Genomic DNA, 20,331 nt, shown 5'->3' with positions numbered 1-20,331 from the left:
GTCCTAGGTTGTCCTTGACCCCTGGTGTAATGGGCATGAAAAGACAAGTCTCTTTCCTCATGCTGCCACCTCTAAGAAAAGAATTTTCTTTCATATTTAAAAAAAAAGACTTACAGGACATGGCTAGTTTTGTTTAAGATGTCTGAGCAATAGATAGTAAATTCTGAACTTTTAAAATCATCGCTATCGAACAATGAAGATCTCCTGAAGCACCAGACAACAACTGACTGAAGGATCCAATGACAGACAGATATACTCTCCTGGAAGTACACAGTGGGCTCAAAGCAGCTCTATGTTGAAAAGACCTTAAGTGCTTGCATATAAGTTGCTCAAAAGCCTTTTGGGATAAGTGTAGGAGTGCTACAGAGTTGGGTAGGTCTCAATATAGAGGACATCCACAACTAGGAAATGAAGAGTCACTGCTGAGATTCCCCACTGAGATCAGAATTTTATTAAAACAAGTCACATACTGTACAGGATGATCAGAAACACAATCTCAGAGCCTCTTTATCAAAACCAGCAGCAAAGTATAGTTATTCCGAAGAAGGATAAAATCCAAAGACAATTACTGCAGGAGATTCTTACATGTACATTTCACAGAGAAGGAGCAAGGGCTTTATTATACTAAATAAAGGAGTTCTCAATTACAAAAAAGATTAAGTGAAAAGGCTAACATTTTAGTCAGGCAGGTGATATTCCCTGTGTCATCACAAACCCTGCTGCAAAATGAAGATGGATTTTAAAAGTCCAATCCGGACAAGACCTCAAACTGAAATGCTGCCATCACTGCTGTAGGGAATTAAATGAAAATAGTGATCATTAAGACCAGCATTCTAGCAGTGTCACAAGAGCTGTGAAGTTATACGCAACGTCACAATGTTTACATGGCTGTGTCTGGGCGATACGAATTCTCTCCAGCTCTGTAACGGTCTGACTTTTGGATACAGGACTAAGGACCAAAATACAGTCAATAGCTCCGAAGTGGGGGGATTAGTAAGTATCAAAGGTTGATGTTTCAGCTTGTCAGTGTCCCCAGAAGCTGCAGGATTCTAGTCCTTAGGTTCACACAAATAGCAGAGCTTTTGACAGCTGTAGGCACCCTGACTCCTACTTCTTTCTGCCTCCTCTTTCTTTGAGTGCCAGGTGAATCACAGAGCCACTTATCATGTTGTAGTAAGCCAAAGAGTTGGAGTCCTTGATGAAAATGCCCTGCAAGAAACAACAGGAGGTCTCAGTGCTCCCTCCAGAAATATTCAGCTATCTGGGCAACTAGGAGGGACCTAGGGTGGTTCGGTGTACAGAGGAGGGATCCCAGTCTCCCAGAGAGAAGGATGATGTGGAGGAGCTGGATAATAAGAGTTAGGCTTCAGTGCTGTCACAGTATTTCCACATTGCAGCTAGAGTGCAGAGACAAATGTTTACTCTTTTTCAGGGTGAAGTTTAACAGACTTAGGTTTTGCCCAAAAGTGAATTCTTTGAAAGATTAGAGCAGAAATATCACTGGTTTCAGAATCTAGATATCGTGTGAGAGAGAATATACATATCTGCCATTATAAAAGAAAGGAGTTTGTTTTATTTTCCCCTCTTTTTTAAATAGCTCTACAGCCTTGGCAGGAAAGGCCAAAATTTGGCAGGGATATGTTCCTTTTGGTGTTCTAGCAAAAGTCTCTCTAGAGTTGGCTGGGTTACAATGGCTTTAAAATCCTACTTCATGCATGATTATACTTTGTAGTAAGTGTTTTTTTTTTTTTAAAAAGTTTCTCAATATTTTGATGTTCTGCACATACATGTGCATGAGTTGTGGAATTTTCATGGGCAAACCCTGTAAATCAACATGTACACAGTCTTTGGAGTAAAGATGAGGAAAGCAGAGGGAGACAGTCTCATTCAGTGCACACAAGAATACACTCAAGAAGCTACTTCAACGAGTATATACTATATGGTACAGTGTTCAACACCAATACACACAGAGGGCTCAAATCAGCTTAGTTACACCAGTGTAAATTCACAGAAAGCCCATTGGCTTCAAGAGATTTATACTGCAGTGGTGACAAGATGAGAGCAAATCCACAGAATCTCTCTCATTCACTGTCTGCCATCCAGCCTGTGCACTTAATGGGGAAGGGCCTCTGCCCAATCTGTGAGTGATGTAATTAAAGATTGCCCTGTACTGCATGCACACAAGAGGCAGAGTGAGGCAGCTTTCAGGGCCTTACAAATTTTTTTTGTACAGAAAAAGTGCAGGGAAGCAGCAAGGCAGCATTTGAAGGGTTAACACTGTCACATACTCACCTCATACTGCAGCTTCTGTTTCCCTGCTGGCATCCCTGTGGCCTCGTGGATCTTAACCTTTATAACAGAGACCTAAGAAAAAGCAGAGAGAGCTCAGTCCCTCCAGTGCCCGGGCCACAGCACAAGTGGCCAGCTCCACCCACCTCCCTCCCTCACAAACTGTACACAGTTGCAATGTGGGGAGAGTCCAGAGTTTACAGCCTCAGCCAGGTAGTTTAGCTACTGTTCTCCCAGCAATGGAATAGCAGGAGTTAAGGCCAGGTTAACAAGCCATTTACCTGATCCGAGAGCGGAAGAGTGAACACCAGCACCTGGCCATTCAGTTTCCATTCAGTCTTGTCCTGCATGTTGGGAACCTGAACTTTAACTGTGACTGGACCCTAGGAAAAAAATTAAACGTAGTTACACACACAGATGGTCCTTTATGCATAGAGACAGATGTGGTGACAAGAGGCAACCACTTTGCTGTTCCTTTGGGTGCCGCCAACTTGCACCTTTCAATTCCCTGTTACTAGGGAGTCAACATTAATTGTTTTATTTGCTTCATTACTCTCACTTGGCAAGTTATTTTGTCAAAAGTCCGTTAAGAGTTTGGTCTGCCCCCTCTCCCCCCAATTATTCCTTATTAACTTCTGGCTGTTCATTGGGTGGTTTCACTCAAGTGACATGGGGAACACTACCAAGGTCCTTCTACGAACAGCATTAACTGTACTGTATGCATGCACACAGCACTTACCACAAAGGGCCCCTATTGTGCTGTACAAGTACAGGACAATAGTATTCACTACCTTGAAGAATTTACAACTCATTTTCAGAGAAGATGCAATGAGTGACCGACAAGGGGAAGGAATTATAACTCAGTTTAATATCCAAGTCTCCTTGATCTGGGGACATTTCCTTCCTTGTAGGGAAGTGGACACACTTTAATAGGTCTTTACCATGTGTGTGTTACTTGGAGAACTACTAAAAGCTACTCTGCATACTTAGCCTTTCCTTAAGATTGACTTCCCCATGCTGCCCTTCTCTCCAGGGGAGGACGTTTTAAGTTTTTGTAAACAATCATAAAACTTTTCAGGTAAATTTAAATTAACTCAATTGCTCTAGGCAGAGTGACAGGAAGGAGCTACTTCATAGAGACACAGTCAATTTCTCATGGGGCACTTGTGCCTACCAGCTGCCCTCCTGATTCAGGTTCCATTTTAGAGGAGATGGCCTCTTTTGGGGAGAGACTGAATACTCCAGTGTGGTCAGAGTTCCCGGCAATGCACAGTGAGCGGTTGGACTGTGGTGCTACTCAAATTATATACCTTGTTCCTGCGCAGGAACTCCTCCTCTGGCATCAGGCTGTCCTCACTTTTCGGTTTCTTAGACACAGGTTCATCCTCCATGGGTGGTGGGGGGTGAGGAGGCATTGGTGCTGGGGCAGGGACTGGAGCCACAGGAGGGGCTGGGACAAATGCTGAAATAGGAGGGGAAAAAACAGCTACATATACATCTACCCATGACATTCAAGAACAGTTCCCTTAACACGTTTCTGCAGTAGACTGGCACAGACCCTAAAGGAAACACCACTAGACAAGGGGGAAATTAATATACTTAGTGGTAACATGCAACATATGATGCTACATGAAGGCCTTCCCATGTGGGGAAGAGACCGGGGGAGCCAATAAACAGCACATATTTTTGTGGCTCATGTGGAAAAGTAAAAGGTCCCAGTCACACACGTCAACAGGAGCACAGACCTCAATGTACAGTTGGTTTGAAAGGTACTCTAATTAAAGGCTGGTAAGTTACTGCAGTAATTAGAGTGTTGTAGCTGTATCAGTCCCAGGATATTAGAGAGCGAAGGTGGGTAAGAGAATATCTTCTATTGGACCAACTTCAATTGGTGAGAGAGACGAGCTTATACAGAGCTCTTTTTTCGGCCTGACCTGAAGAAGAGCTTTGTGTAAGCTTGACAGTTTGTCTCTCTCACTAACAGAGGTTGGTCCAACACAAGATATTGCCTCCTGCACCGTGCTTGCAGTAAGGGGCAGTTACTACAGCCATTATTCACTCAGCAATAGCTCATCCACAGGGTTGGAAGTTAGAACGGATTTTAATGACAAGAAATGCGGGCCAGGTCACTTGGATCTATCTGACTCATTCAGAAAGTGCCACAGAGCTTTAATTTTCACTGGGATGGCACACCAGAGAGTAGGGATATTCATATAAGCATCTTCCAGGAGCAATTACGCTGAAAAATTATTCGACTCACTGACCTGTTGGTACTATCATGGGAGGCGGGCGAGGGGCCATCATGGGGGGACCAGATGGCGGCATCGGGACAACATTGATGCGTGGGGCATGTATTATTGGTGGCATGGGGGCTGCGATGACAGAGCCTGGGGGTATACGGACCACAGAAGTCATAGGGGGACGAGGCATGACAGGAACTGCAGAAACAACAGTGGTGCGAACAGGAGGCGGCATCTAGAAAGAAGACATTTATTACCAGGTGCAGCTCCAGGCACTCAGGGATTCAGTTTCTTATACTGGTCACAAGAGCTGATCAACAGCCGCAGAGTGTCACATTCTGAATCTTTTGGCTGGTCAGTTTTAGGAATATAAGCTTAGTGGTTGGGGGGTGGGGGGGGTGGGGGGTGTACTTTTAGTTGCTACTGCCGTTCTTCCAAATTCCCAGGAAGTTTGGGATTGGGTATAGAAGCCTCAGTAGCAGCAAAAGTCAGTAGTTACTTTCCCCCCCACACTCAGGAGCCACATTGCACAGCCATTTAAAAAAAAAATTAGTCTCAGAAACAGAAGCTCTTTGAACAGAGCCACATGAGCAGAATGCTGCTGACCTCAAACATCAGGACAACTTCAGTGGGGCTGACTGAGTGAGCTGCACACCATTACCACTATTTCTCGTGCCTACGCCTCTGCCTAAGATTACTACTTTCACTTCCCACCTTGGCTCTCACCCTTTAATCTAGTTCACCTTCCTGTCCCTCTGAGTGACTCCCCAGCCCACACTTCCTTCCTCTCCCATTTGTCACTGTCTGAATTTCTCTCCTCTCCAGTTCAACATCATCTCCTCTTTACAATACCTCAGCTGCTGGAAAACTCCTTCCTAACGTGTTTTCCATTTTGAATATATTTTAAACTTACTTCTAGGATCCATTTTATGGTTTAGAGCTAATTTGGCAAACTGATCTCTTAACTTGCTACTCCCGTTTCCAAGCAGCACCCTACCATGACCCATTTCAGCAGCAGTAAAACCTACTTCCAATTTAGCATCAAAGCAGCTGTTTGTCCTTGACAGTAAGAATGCTTACCGATGGAGGGCGTGGCACAGATGCGATTGGGGGAGCATTAGATGGGGGATTCGATGCTGCCGAGGGAGGTGGAGGCTGGGGCATCTCATTGGGCTTGCTGGGACCAATCTTCTCTTTGCTGTCATCTTCTGGCACCAGCCCCTTGGCCTTATGGATAGCCTCGATCTGCTCTTGCAGGGTGATATTGGCCTGAGCAGCCTGCTGTGTGCGGGCCATACTGCCAGAGTGGCCATCCCAGGTCACCTGGAAATCAGAAGAACATATCAGACTGTCAAAATTTTGATCAGATTAGCAGATAAGTGAGGGCTACTGTTTCACAGCAAGAACAAGTCCCTGGAGACTCCCATTTCTACAGGTTAAGGACAGCGGGCGGCGAGGTTACAGCAGGATTTGCACTGCACCTTTTCCTCTGGTTTCTGGATCTCCTCTTCTCCAATCTTTTTACCGATAGCAGTCTCTTCCACACCAAAGATATCAGTACGGCGCTCAGCCAGCTGTTTCAAGCTGCTCTCAATATCCAAACCTGCAGACAGGCAGAGGTCGGGGAAAAATGATGTTAGACATTTTCTCTCATATGACAAAACAGAACAAGGTAACTCAGAGTCCTGCTTAATTCTCTAATCCAGTGGTTCTCAACCTATTTACCACTGTGGGCCTCATATGCAGCTCAGTGTGTGTTATGTGGGCTGCATCCGCACAATATATATATATATACACACACTACCTGTATGGCCCAGAGGATGTCACATGGGCCGCATTTGTGTGCTGACTGGGCTGCAAGCGGCCCACAGGCCACAGATTGAGAACCACTGCTCTAATCCATTTTGTTTAACAGAATATTTTCAGTACCAATGGGTCCAATACCACTGTTACTAAAGAATGAACTTCAGTTAATAAGGTGGGTGCAGAACAATGTTTACAGGAAAGCTTCAGCGTTCTTGATGGCTATCAGAATATGTATACTAAACCAGCACGGTACACAAATCACCATTTCAAGATATGTCAAAGTCCCCATTGATACAGAGCAGTTTGACATGACTAATTTAGATTTAAACTGTGTACTGGGTTTTTAAATGAGTAACTCTTGGAGGCTTGTGAGGGACACCAGACTAACCTGGGGCATAGACCTCGTCATCACTCTGTTTCTCACGGATAGACCGATCCCGCTGCTCCAGCCAGCGGGGATCCAGAAGGCCGATTCGCATGTGTTCTTGCATTTTACTGGCAGGAATCTTCTCTCCAGTGATGGGAGACACAAGATATTCGTCTGGGGCTGGTGCTGGTGGTAATGGCTTGGAGGCTGAAGGAACAAAACCACATTGTTAAAAATGCCTAACTTGACTGCACATCTTAGAAGCAAGTTCTTGTGTGACTATTCAGTAAGAAATTAAATTGCTCATTGTCACCAAACTCTAGTTTACCTTTGGGATCGTAGTCTTTCCGCACAATGACCTGATCTGGAGTTGGAGGAAGAGGTGGTGGCATCGGGGTCTCAGGAGGAGGTGGAACTTTCTGACTCTCATCTTCGTCATCTGAGCCCTTAAAATTAAAACAATGATTACAAGTTATTAACAGCAGATCAAATATCTTAGAACACAGAATATGCAGCAACAGCAGTGAAAGTCGTATAGGGCAAAAATCTATGCATCCAGTGAACAGAGCTTATGCAGTCACTCCACGACTGAAACAATCTTGGCTCTAGAGTACATGTTACAGAAGTGAAACAGGCTCTCTTCTTTGCATACCTAAGCTTCTCATTTTTCATTTGTTGACAGTTTCTCCATGGGAAACCTCAAGACACTTGAAATATCTTTATTAGCAGGTTGTGTCATGGGACCACACCTCATTCAGAAAATGGAAGTGTCAGATCAACACGCTGCAATCAAGCAGTTTGCACTAAGCTTCTACAGAGATTTTTAAAACAGCAGCAAGCGTGCCAGCACTAGTGTGGCTGTAATTTAAGGAGAGTGGAGAGTCTCATTATTGCCCAAAGAGGGAACCAGGTGCCCCCTTTTTCTCTAAATAATTGCATCTCTCATCTTTAGTTCTGGCACCAAGGGGCTATGGTTTACCATAGCTAGGGCCCTACCAAATTCATGGTCCATTTTGGTCAATGTCCCGGTCATAGGATTTAAAAAAATCATAAATTTCACGATTTCAGCTATTTAAATCTGAAATTTCACCGTGTTGTAATCGTAGGGGTCCTGACACAAAAAGGAGTTGTGGGATGGTTAGGTTGCAAGGTTATTGTAGAGGGGGTTGCAGTACTGCTAACCTTACTTCTGAGCTGCTGCTGGCGGTGACGCTGCCTTCAGAGCTGGGCAGCTGGAGAGCGGCGGCTGCTGGCCGGGATCCCAGCTCTGAGGGCAGAGTCACCACCAGCAGGTGGCGTGGTAGGGCATTGCCACCCTTAGTTCTGCGCTGCTGCTGGTGGGGCGCCGCCTTCAGAGCCGGGTGCCTGGCCAACAGCTGCCGCTCTCTGGCTGCCCAGCTCTGATGGCGGTGCAGAAGTAAGAGTGGCAATACTGCGACACCCCTAAAACAAGATTGTGACCCCCTCTGCAGCTCCCTTTTGGGTCAGGACCCCCAATTTGAGAAACACTGGTCTCCCCCCGTGAAATCTATCTAGTATAGAGTAAAAGCACATAAACAAGCAGATTTCATGGGGGGAGACCCAATTTCATGGTCCCTTACTCATTTTTAATGCCTGTGAATTTGGTAGGGCCCTAACCATAGTCCTTTCTCATCTCTTCTCCCTTAAGGCAGCTAAGTTAGTAGTTTGACAAGTAAACGTCTCAGGGGCTTCTGAATGTGTCAACTGTACAATGAAAAGTGATCTATTTAATGACAATCTTTTAGGGTTCTCTCTACAGCAACATTCCTGGAATTCTCTCATGGAGATTGTACTTTGTTAGAGAACATGCAAACACAGTCCTCCTCATTGGTTCAATGGAGGAGAAGGGTTTCTAGCCAACAGATTAATGGGCCAAGATTGAGCTCATTTTTAGGGATAATGGTCATTGAACACTAAGAAGCACAGGGACTCTATGAAGTCAGAGCTTGCAGAGCCCCATAAGCCACATTAATCCTATCAATGGAAGTACTCTTTATCACACCAGCTACTTACCTCATCCATATCCTGCACTTGCGTGTCTTGGTCTAGTTGAGATGGGGTCTCCTCGGTCTTCTCTTGCTTTTCATCTTCTTCATCTGACTCCACCTCCATCTCCACTTCCTCACTTTCACCAAACTTCTCATAGCGCTCCTGGATCAGTATGCGAGCCCCCAGCTCCTCAGGAGTGGTGGGAGGAGGAAAGTTCCCTGCAACAAAGAAACACAGGCACCAATCCCCTTTAATGAAACTAACGGGGGGGTGGGGGGGTGGGGATCAGATTGTTGTATTGATGGGCTCATGGGAGCAAAGGCATATAGAAGGGAAAGGCTAGGGATAAGACTGATCTAAATGCCAACATGAAGATATGTGATGACACAGACTGAAGGCAGCAAAGAAAGGGAAGCAGCTACCACAATGGGGTGCTAATGCAGCAATGGAGTTCAGGGATCTTGGTTTTCAGTGGATCAGTTGATGACACTGGAAGCTGCTAGTCACAAAGAAAGCAGTACTGATTAAGTATCAGTGACATCACTATCTGCAGAAGAAACAGGACCTGAACTCAGCAGATAAAGTTTTTCAGTTCATATTCTAAAAGGGACATCATACGCTTCTACCTTGCACCCATCTAATATTTTTTTTACTTACAGCATTTTCCAGCAGCTCTCAAGAGGCACGTATCATCCCCACCAAACAGAAGCTGAGTCACAGAGCGGTTGTGTCACTTAGTTTTCCTACCTTGCTCATTGGGCTGGAAGTCCACTGTTTCCACAACAACAAAGTCATGCCAATCAATCTGGGCATAAGCAACACGTTCCTTCTCCTTCTCCTCCTCTTCCTTCTTTCTCTCTCGTTCCTGGAACTTGGCCCACTCCACTCTGTAGCACACCTGCACAAGGAGGCATAAAGCACTGAGTCACAGAAGTGGGAAGCATGTCACAGTACACAAAGGAGAACCCATTAGGAATCATAAAACAAGTCACAACACCCACAAGTGTTCACCTCTATTCTCCAAAATATGTAAGACCCAACATAGTCAGTGCCTCCAGGGCAGCCACATGGGCACCCCTGGGAAGTCAGTTAATTCAAAATTTAGAAATTGAATCTGATCTTGCAGCAACCAGGCAAAACTCCCACTGCCTTCAAGGAGTGGTTTGCTTGGGTATGGGCTGCAGGTTCGGCACTGTGCAGATGTCAAACTTTTTAGATTAAGAATAGTGAGAACTCCAAAAGACAGATCTCAAATCCTGACAGATTCACACCTGGAAATGTTTGACATACTTCTCACAAACACGCAGTCATGTTCCAAACTGAAAATATAGTCTGATAGAGGAAAACTTTAATTTTTAAAGATCTGAGGTACTGTATATTAAGAAACCTACAAGTAGCAACTGAGATCTTAGATTGTAAACTCTTTGGGATGGGAAAATGCTTTACGCAGTACAGCTTCATGAAGACATTACTCCTGGGCAAATTCTGCACCACTGTGCAATGCAGAATTTTGCATAAATTAATGTTGTGCATGCAGAATTTCCTTCCTTTCCCCCCCAGCCGCCAGAAACGGACTGCAGAGATGTTGGCCGCCAGTGGGGGCCGCTGGACCTGGCAGAGCCCAGCTTACAAATGGAAGACAAGGCTAGGGGGAAGGGAGGGAACTGGAGGATTCCCAGCAGTTGCAGTTCCCAGAATGCTCTGAAGGAAGGAGATGGCAGCATGCAGGAAACTCTGCATGTCCAGGACCCAGCATCAGGCTGTTTCTCCCTCTGGATCCCTAGGCTTAGGAGGGTAGGGGGTGTGAGTATGAGTATGTGGGCCAGCGGGGGGCCCACAGCTGACCTCTGGGGGGTAGAGGGTGAGTGTCTGGGCCTGGGGTGCCTGGGGGAGTGGGGGGGTGTAGAGAGCATGAGTATCTGGGCCAGGGTGCCCTCTGGTCGGGCTCGGGGGGGAGGAGGGAGGGAGAGCGGGAAAGTGTCCGGCCCCCTGGCTGAGCTCTAGGGGGGAGGGGGCAGAGAAAGAGGAACTGGGTTGTCATAGGAGGTTTAACTCTTTACTCCTAGGGGAATTTGTGTGTCTGTATTGTTACGGACATACTTGCTGACAGGTATTTTGAAATAAATTCCCAAAATAATTGAAACTAACGTGATTATAGAGTGTTATTTTGACAAATAAAATTAGCAGAATTTTAAAATATTGTGCACAGAATTTTAAATTTTTTGGTGCAGAATTTCCCCAGGACTAAGTCAAAGTGTGCTACACAAAAGTGGTTGATCAGACCAGCTTATTTTCCCATGTTTGAAAAACTGTTTGAAATGCCCAGTTCCCACACTTTATTCTCGTTGTGCTTACATGTGATGTCAATAATTAGAAAGATGCTGAGCTCAAAACCAGAAATAATTCAGAACAAGACAGCTTCAGCAGTTTTGTGGAAATTAGTCACAAGTTACCTGATCCAGGACTTCTCTAGGGTTTTCAGCCTCCTTCTTGAGTTTGATAAGTAAGCCTTTAGGCGGGATCAAGATCTGAAACACATTTTCAGGAGATCATGGATGACTATCATATAAATTGGTTCATAATTAAGGAAGCTGTCATAATTATCTTTTTTCTGCACTAGACAAAAATGAATCTTATGACTAGATCCCCTGAAGCTAAGCTCCATTTCTCCTGTTACCCTATTTTTAGCTATCACCAATACTCAGGTATAGTATTCTCACACTCGGCCATTTCACCTGCTTCTCTTGCTATAGAGGGACAACTTTTATCTGCATTACAGTAGCACTCAGAACATCCAAATCAAGTTTGGGCTCTCATAGTGTTCGGCACCGTACACCTTTTTCTGACAAAGAAGAAAACATCCTCTCCCTGTACTCAAAGACAGGTATTTAAAAGAAGACAGCTAGAAGAAGTTTTTCTTTCTTTGTAGACTGGCTATTTCATAATGCTGAAATAATGCTTTCAGAAGAAGAGACAGAAGCCCAGAGAGTACCTTCGTGTACTGCTCAACCAGTTTGGTGAAGTAGTTAAAAAGGCTATGCTGTGGGCGCAGGAAGTCAAACTGGTAATTCCTCTGCTCTTTCTGCATCAGCTGAGTCAGGAACTGCCGGCCATTCCGAGCTACGAACTGTGCAGTAAGCTTCACCACATCCAAGTCAAAGGCTGAAATTGAGGGAGGATCTGCGATGAACTCAAACTCTGGAGGTGGCTCTTTTGGAACGACTGTCTCCTGGATCACCTGAGCCTGTACCTACAGAGGAAAATTCGGACAGCTCACTAATTGCACCCATGAAAGCCATTACTTACTCCTAAGTAACTGTTTGGCTTTTATTAACTGAAGGGAAAAAAATCACTAACACATCTCTGGTGCCATAACTGCAAGGAAGGGAAAAGGTAGTAACATAATATAGTTCATGAGTGAGTCATTTAAATAGGCCCACTGCAAAAAGATGACAAAAGTTTACTCAGACACAAAACATAGCTGGAAGCAGAAATGGGATGTAGCTGTAATCTCCTAACAGACATAACCACAAAACATCTGATCACTGACTGTACAGGGCACACAAAGCAGGTAGGTTCAGCAAGTGGCCTTGTCAGCTAATGCATACTTGACCTAGGTCCCTACTAGGTCAGATTATCTCAAAGCATGGAGTACAAAATGTTGTTGAGAAGCCAACATAACTGGAGAAAACAGTCTTGGAATAACCTCCTTGGAATTAACAATGCATACCACAAGACCCGCAAAATCTCGCACTGATTGCAGGGTGCTGTCAAGCAATTTACTTCTGACAGGATATTCTAGATATATACAAGACTAGCGATCACATGAATACCCGATCAGGAATATTCCTAGTCAAGCCAGCATTCAATTGTGATCAATACCTGTAGCAAATTACCTTTCTTTGAGATACAAGCAGGCTTCTCAGCTTTGTCAAGTTTCAGGAATATGACCCCTGAGCACCGAGGGGCATACATTATGTGTCCCAAAAGGAAGAGGCCTAGGCACTTACAGAATTCAGAGTCTCTCCGTGTTGATTTCCATTGTGAAAATGTGAACACACAAAACAAACCCACAGCTTGTTTGAGCAAGGAGGTTGAAAGACCAAGATCAGAACTGACACCCTATGAGCCACCTCCTGGTTAACAACAGACATGAACCATTTACCTTCTGGGGAAGCTGTTGCTGAGCACTTTGCTGCTGTTGCATGACCTTGGGGATGGCAGCTGAAGGCTCCTGTGCCTTGCCCTCTTTGAACTCACTGACTTTGTGCCGGTAGTATGCATGGTAGGGATCGTTGGGATTCAAGAAATTGAACTTGGGGTTGTTTATTTCATTCTGACGGATTCGAGCTTCAAACTCTGGACCATTTCTGGGGGGAGGCAAAAAAGTGAGTTGAGAAGAGTCAGCATCAACACTGAAGTAAAAAACCCATTTTCTTCATAATTACTAAAAGTAATGTTGATGCACCAACTTCCCTCTTCCCCTCTGAGGATGAACATGGTCTTCCTCCCCACGCTACCAAATATCACTTCCATGTAACGTGCTTCTGTGTTGGAGCCCTACACTATTTGCTTTCTACCGCACCACAGTAATGGGAAGTGTAGTAGGATGCTTATCTACAGGAGCACAGGCTAGCATAATGGGCCCACCATAGGCAAACTGCTTGGGCAGCAGGTAGAATGGAAAGAGGGGGCAGAAGAAAGTTACTTCCGTTACCATCACAACCTAAACAATTCTCACTAGTTACATTTATTCACCCCACCAAGCACACACGATCATGCTTAGCACTAGTTCTGTTTACACCAGAAGTACTGCACCAAGGAGAGTCAGCATTTAGAACAATGATTCAAGTAGCCCTAGATCTCATTTCAATTTTTAAAAACTTGTTAAACTAAGACCCCAAAAACTTTGCATGCCCTTCTAGTAGACTCATTTCATACCAACTGAGTCGTTTACAGAGCCATATACTGGTAAGTATAGGAAATTACCCTCACACCCCAACAAGGAAGAGGCAGGTACGTCTGTTCTTGACATTCTATAAACCTTATAATTTGGTCTGCAGATTGAAAAAGATGTTTAAAGTAATATTGTCACTGAACCTCTAGTTAATTTGATCTCTCGAGAAGGCACTAGTCTCTCATTTTTGTTAGAATCCTGGAATGTACCAAGTTCTCTTTCAGATCAGGGAGTGATCCACCATAAAAACAATTATGCAAACTGCTAAAGCACCCTTAGCAAATTTTACTCACCAGCTTACCTTGAGGGTGTAATTTTTGACAGAGAAATAAAATCTTGTTTTTGTCTACCATCCTCCTTGTGACAAAGACAAGCAAGTAGATTTTGCACCTCAACTGGTAAATTTTCGTTATAATTTTGCAAGGCAGCACAAAAACATTCACCAGCCCCACCAAATGAACAGCACATTCTGATGCCAATTAACATGGAGACCTGCTCCAGTTTCTGGATCAGTGCAGTGAGTGGCATTCCCAAGAGGGCTTGAAAAATCCCATGAAATGAGAGCCCATCTAGTGTTACTTACCTGGCTACAAAGCTGGCAGTCTTGTCCACAATATTCCTGACTTCTGGAGGAGGGTAAATAATTCCCACAACGGGTTTGGCTGGTGCCGCTTCCTCTTTTGGCTCATCTTCTGGCTGCAGTAAGAACAAATGAGAGCTTTTTCTACAATCTTACCATATTCCCACCTCATTTAACCAAAACAATAGTCCTGCCACCCAGTACATAGTGGTTACATGGAGATAAGATGAGGTATGGAAGCATCTCTCTTCACTGTAGAATTTGCAATCAGCATGTCAGGATATTAAATTATAGCAAACAAGATCAAAGCTGGTGATAACAGAAAGGGAGATTTTCATCATCTGTTAATCAGGTTCTGAGACAAAGCAGAGCAAATCTGGATCAACAGGTTTCCTTTTGCTGTTTGAGCTTGGGAGACAGAGACCAATTAGCAGTGTCAAGTAGTAGCCACTGGACTGTGATTCAGGAGATTGGGTTCTATTCCCAGCTCTGATATTGGCCTGCTGGGCGACCATGGGCAAGCTACCTCACCTCCTGGTGCCACAGTTTCTCCATTTATAAAATAGAATAATGATACTTACCTCCTTTGAAGCCACATTGACATCTGCTAAAGGAAAGCTCTGTAGAACAGCAAGGTATTATTAAAAGCCTGAAAGGGTCAAATGCTGGATTGTCAAATGCTTTGTTGAACAAATTCAGGTTACTGATAAAGTGATTTTTCCTTTTTGCTCCTACTCATTCAACAATTTGAACCATTAGGCTCCAAGTAACAGCATCCACTGGCTCCCCTGCTCTTTACCAAGCAACAATACTGAGCACTAACCTGCCTAGGGCATCTGCTGCGGAGGATAACACATCAAAGGAACAGTGCCTCAAGAGATATATGAAAGGCCACCAGGTGGCAGCCTTAAACAATTCTCACTGAAGCCCTTTCCCTTTCAGCCCACAGCCCAGTAGAGTGGGCTTTAAGTGCTGCTGGGGGAGAAGTCCCAACATCATATACAAAATACAGGACTTTGACCATCTAGCTAGAGCAGATCTGGAAGCTTTGAAACTTTCTGGAGACCCTTTCAGACCCCAAATAAGGAGCTAAAATCTGAATGAATTTCATGTAAATGAGACTTAAGGGTTTTGACCCTCTCCAAACTGTGCCAAAAGTCCTTCTGTAAGAAATGAACTGAAGCTTGTAAGTCAATTTCCTGACTGATATGAAAGAAAGACCTTAACCTGAGCACAATCCCTGGAATTCTTCCTGAGAACTGCTTTATCCTTGTGGAAGACCTGAAGCAGTTATTTACTGGAGTGGACAGATCTCTCTCCAATATGCCTGAACAAAGGAAAAATTGCCAAAGCAAAGCTGTTTTAGAAAAACGAAGTGTAGGGGGAGAGTGGTCATAGACTCAAAAGGGAGGAACAAGGAGACTTAAAAACATTAGTACTCTAATAGAGTAGAGTAGACTACTGAGGGACTGCAGGGTGAAAATGGTTTCAGATGGATAGAGCCTAAATAAAATATGTGATACGGGAATAAAAGACTGCTATAAACCCTTCTACTTTCCTTCCTGTTGCCCTGAGAACAAGAATTTGACGTTAGAAGACTCAAGCCGACAACCCAAAATGCAACTAACTCAATCTTACAGGTCTTTCAAGCAAATGGGCCCATGTTTAGAGAAATGTATTTGTCCAAACAGCACAGAGAGTTGCCTACACCCTTTACAGGCTGTGAAGAAAACTGGATGTCTACTAGACACTAGTCATCCCAGGGAGAAAAATGTGATAATTCTGTATCACAAAGGACATGCCACTTAGTCTCCAAAATGCTAAGGAAATATTTTTTTGGTGCATGGTCGGGGAGGGAAAGAATTCGGAGGCAGAAGGAATGGGACAACTAGACAGATGATTTTAAGCTTCTGGTTAAGAGCAGGAAGTTGGAACATCAAGTCTCCCAAAGTCACATTGGAGTGGTAAGTTTAACAAATATTCCATCTTTAGAAAGAGCAGAAATCTGTATTTCAAGCTCCCTGCCCATCTCATATAGGCAGCATCCACTGCATGCACCCGTGGCTTCCTGAACCTGCTAAACAATTTGGTAACTTTCTAATTTACTGGAGTGGCAAAAGAATCTACTTCTGGCATCCCGCAGTATCTTCTATTTCTTAGCAACATTGGGACAGCTTCTATTCATCAGAGTTAGTTCTGGTCGGCCTGGAATGTTGAATGCCAGTTTTGCTGTCTATTTTAGGGTTATATAGCAGCACCCATCACATAAGTATCTGAGCATTTCACAGGTTAATTAGATTGGCATGACAAGATCATTAGTGATTTCATGCAATCTTCAGCTGTCTTCTGGTTATGAGAAGCCCTGCTTGGGGTAGAGAAAAAGATACTGCTCTACCCACATGGCAGGAGAAGAACATGGATCATCCAGGGGAATACCAGGCTGTGAGAATCCTCTCACCACCATAAGGACTCCTTGGGCTGGACAGAATGTGTCAGAGGATGGAACCGCACTGAGCCCAATGGGGGATGAATGAGTGAAGAAAAAATGGTCTGGACAGTATCTTGCTCATGGGACCAGTTTGAACAACAGTAACTTTAGCCCATCCCACGCAGTGGGATGAGAGAACATCTTGAAGACCTGTGGCCTTGAAAGTCATCTTTACGTGGTCTAGACTGGGCAACCTTGCTTTCTGCTATGCTAATGGCAGCTTCCAGGTGGGAATTACATCAAGAAGGAGCTAGAGAACTTTCTTCCATGTTTGTCACAAATTCCAGGTTAGAAAAAGAACCAAATGACCTGGGCCACTGCATCTCAACTGGATGCATTGTAGGGAATCACTTGGATTTTGCTTTTGCTGCTACTTTTAGGGTCTTTGTGAGTAATCTCAGTGCTAGGGTATCAAGCCTTGCTGTAACAGGATGTAACAGACCCTTCTGCCTTCAAGGAGAAAGGATTCCAAGCCTCGGACTTCTTCATTTGGATTCAAAGAAAAGCAAGAGAGGCCATCACAACTGCACCACCATGAGCCTTTCACTGAAAGAATTCTGGCTCATACACAAATGCAGCATTTTTTGCTTGCCTAGCTGGTTGACTGCCTCATAAGGAGTTGCAGGTGTCTGTGGGGAGCTTAGGCACAAGATGAATATAAGAATGTGGGAACCAGCTGCCTGTAGAGGCATGCAAATGGGCAGGTAGGAAGAAAAATTCTTAAGAGCAACCAATCACTGTCTTCCAAAATTGACCGAAGTGCAACTCCTTAGTCCACACTGTCAGCTGTGCAGGAACAGAAAGCACCAAACAGAATTTTACCAATCTAGAAAAATAAAACCTTTACAATGAGAATTAATCTTAAATAATTTGAGTCAGAGATTTTTTTTCCAGAACTGTAAGCACCAGAATGAATTTCTCTCTCCCTTCAGTCAAACATAAGGCTCTGCGATGTTTGCAGATCCCCTCTTCTGAATATCAAATCACTCTACACTGTGTGCAGCCATATCTAGCTAAGCCATGATAGTACAGATCAGTACTTGGATAGGAGATTCTGTAGGTGATATTCTCCCTCTTCCTCCAGTACAGAGCCAACAGCCCAAGCAATGATAAGCTTTTCATAAATCCAGATTTCCTGGCAAATTCCAATTTGTATACTACAATTCTGTCCCCTGTTGCTCCTTCAGTTTCCAGTGGATAAACTATTCTTTTTAGCATTCTGTCCTGAACTAGCATTAAGTTGGGTTGTAGTGAGCTGTTCAACAGCTTCTGCCTTCAGGAGTTGCATTTTAGTGGTGGGTGAAGCAATTCCCTGTTTAGTTTGCCAAGCACTGTGGGGGAGAAACCTTGAGATAACTCACTTCACACAGTGCTGAAATGCAGCCAGTTCGAAGGTAGTAAGAATAGCTACCTCATATAGTGATTTTCATGAGTAGATCTCAAAGCACGTTACAAAGGAGGTTGGTATCATTATCCCCCTTTTACAAATAGAGAAACTGAGGTACAGGGCAGTGACTTGCTCAAGGTCACCCAGCAAGCCAGGAATAGAATCCAAGTCTCCTACATGCCAGTGCTGTAGACTCTAGGCCACACTGCCTCTCTAGAAGAAGACAGCAGATGTTTAACAGAGCACAGCAAACCTAGATAAAAGTTTAAGAAATAAGGAAGATGTTATGCATTAAAACTCCACAAAGAACTCAGGGAGCTGGGACATCAAGACCAGAAATGGCAGTGTTCCAGGACACAGGGCTCAAGCAAAGAGAGCCTGGGAGCTTTTAATACCCACAAGCGAGGTAGAGCCTGAGTTTTATTCATGCCTTGCACCCTAACGCTTTGTGTTGACAGAGATCAGTACCCCTACAAACCCACAGTCTTGCAACACTCCCTGCAGCACATAGGTGTCAGAGCCCCTGCTGAGCACACCTCAGCACAGCGCCCCCTAGCAGAGCACTGGGACAAAAAAACTTAATTGGCATCAATTATTCTGACCTGATAAGCTTATTGAGGGGATGATAATGATGAGACTGCTTACAATGGCATATAGCCAATCTGTAACTGCTAGCAGTAAATATCGCCAATAGCTGGAGATGGGACACTAGATGGGGAGGGCTCTGACTACTACAGAGAATTCTTTCCCAGGTGTCTGGCCGGTGGGTCTTGCCCACATGCTCAGGGTCTCTCAGAGGTCCCCAGTGAGTGGAGTGCTTCCCCTAGGAGGGCACCGGGGAACGTTGCAGGGGTTTGTGGCAGGGCCAGCCCAGCCCTCACAGGGGGAAGGAAGGGACTGCCACCCAGCCCCTTCCCACCCGCAGCTCCGCTCCCAGCCCGGGCAGAGGCTGGCAGCAGAGTTGCACCCGGCCCCCACCGCAGCCCAGCTGTGGCTCCGCTCCTGCCTTGGTCCAGCCCAAGATCCACCCCAGCTGTGGCCCCCTTACCCCATCCCTGCTGGGGGGCGGGGGGAGGAGAGGGACCATCAGAAGCTTAGGGACCACTAGTCTGATTGACATATTTGGGGTTGTGAAGGAATTTTCCCCCAGGTCAGATTGGCAGCGACCCTGCGGCTTTCTCGCCTCTCTCTGCAGCATGGGGCACAGATCTCTCGCAGGTTTAAACGAGTGTCAATGGTGACTTCTCTGTCACTTGACGTCTTTAAACCATAATTTGAGGCCTTCAGTCGCTCAGCCGGAGGTGAGGGGCCTATTACAGGAGTGGGTGGCGAGGTGCTGTGGCCTGCGCTGTGCAGATCGGACGGGACAGACCTTCTGCCCTTACAGGCTGAGCGGGCGCTGACCACAGCCCGCGTGGGGGTTCCGGGTCGGAAGGAGAGGGCCGGGTCCCCCATCCCAGCCCTGACCGGGGCAGGCCCTGCTTAGCTTGTCAGCCTGCTCGGATCACAGACTCCTGGTGCCCAAGGAAACAACCCCTCCCAGCATGCACCGCGCCGCTTTGCATGCTGGGAGCTGCCTGCTCGGGACCCGCGGGGAGCCCGGGGCCGCGCTGGGGACCCGCCGGCTGGAGCGCGCGGGCCTTCCCTCCTCGCCGGGCCCCGGCTCGCCACGCCCGCCTCCTCGGCCCGCCCCGGACAGCCCGGTACCTGTTTGCCTTCTTGCGGCGCTGGCTGCGCGGGCGGCAGCGCCTGCACCGGACCGGCCGGCATGGTGCCGCCTCAGCAGCCCGCGGCAGCCTCTGCTTGTCCTGGGGCGGCAAGGGCCGAGCCGCTCACTGACCGACACCGCCGCGCACAAAATGGCGGCGACCCCCGCGGGCTGCGCGCGCAGCGCGGTCCTGCTCGCTGACGTCGAAAACATAGGCCGGGCGAGGAAGCGGGCTGTGGAGGCTGCGCGGGTAGCCCAGTTGGAATGTTCTACTCTGGGGACGGAGAGAGGGGTGCCCGCAGCCCAGCGATACCAGTCGGGGTTGGTACAGTCGGAAATGATGCGCGCGCAACTCCTCGGGCTCGTGTCCCGGGGTGGGGGGCGGGAATAGGGCTTGTTCCCGGCAAGACGGCGGAGTGTACTTCAGAGGGAGCGAGGGGGGCGTACTCGGAATGTTCCACGGAGGGAACCAGGGGGGTACTCTCGTGACGTTGACTTG

At 46.0% G+C, this 20,331-nt stretch overlaps 1 protein-coding gene across 1 annotated transcript; it reads right to left on the bottom strand.

The window, feature by feature from the left end:
* Window positions 1–423: 423 nt before the first annotated feature.
* On the bottom strand, window positions 424–20,252 carry SF3A1 (splicing factor 3a subunit 1). The gene is made up of 16 exons (XM_037878313.2): window positions 19,832–20,252; window positions 14,253–14,365; window positions 12,878–13,082; window positions 11,705–11,962; window positions 11,166–11,240; window positions 9,460–9,610; window positions 8,737–8,930; window positions 7,031–7,148; window positions 6,724–6,909; window positions 6,011–6,132; window positions 5,610–5,852; window positions 4,554–4,764; window positions 3,600–3,751; window positions 2,571–2,672; window positions 2,293–2,364; window positions 424–1,209 (listed from the first exon to the last, which is right to left on the bottom strand). The coding sequence occupies exons 1-16, from the start codon at window positions 19,892–19,894 to the stop codon at window positions 1,108–1,110; spliced, it is 2,367 nt and encodes a 788-aa protein (XP_037734241.1). The 5' UTR covers window positions 19,895–20,252; the 3' UTR covers window positions 424–1,107.
* Between the last annotated feature and the right edge of the window lie 79 nt (window positions 20,253–20,331).

Source organism: Chelonia mydas, chromosome 15 (genome assembly GCF_015237465.2).
Source record: "Chelonia mydas isolate rCheMyd1 chromosome 15, rCheMyd1.pri.v2, whole genome shotgun sequence".
Lineage (NCBI taxonomy): Eukaryota > Metazoa > Chordata > Testudines > Cheloniidae > Chelonia > Chelonia mydas.
Note: the sequence above shows the minus strand (reverse complement) of the source record. Positions and strands in the feature narration are given on the sequence as shown.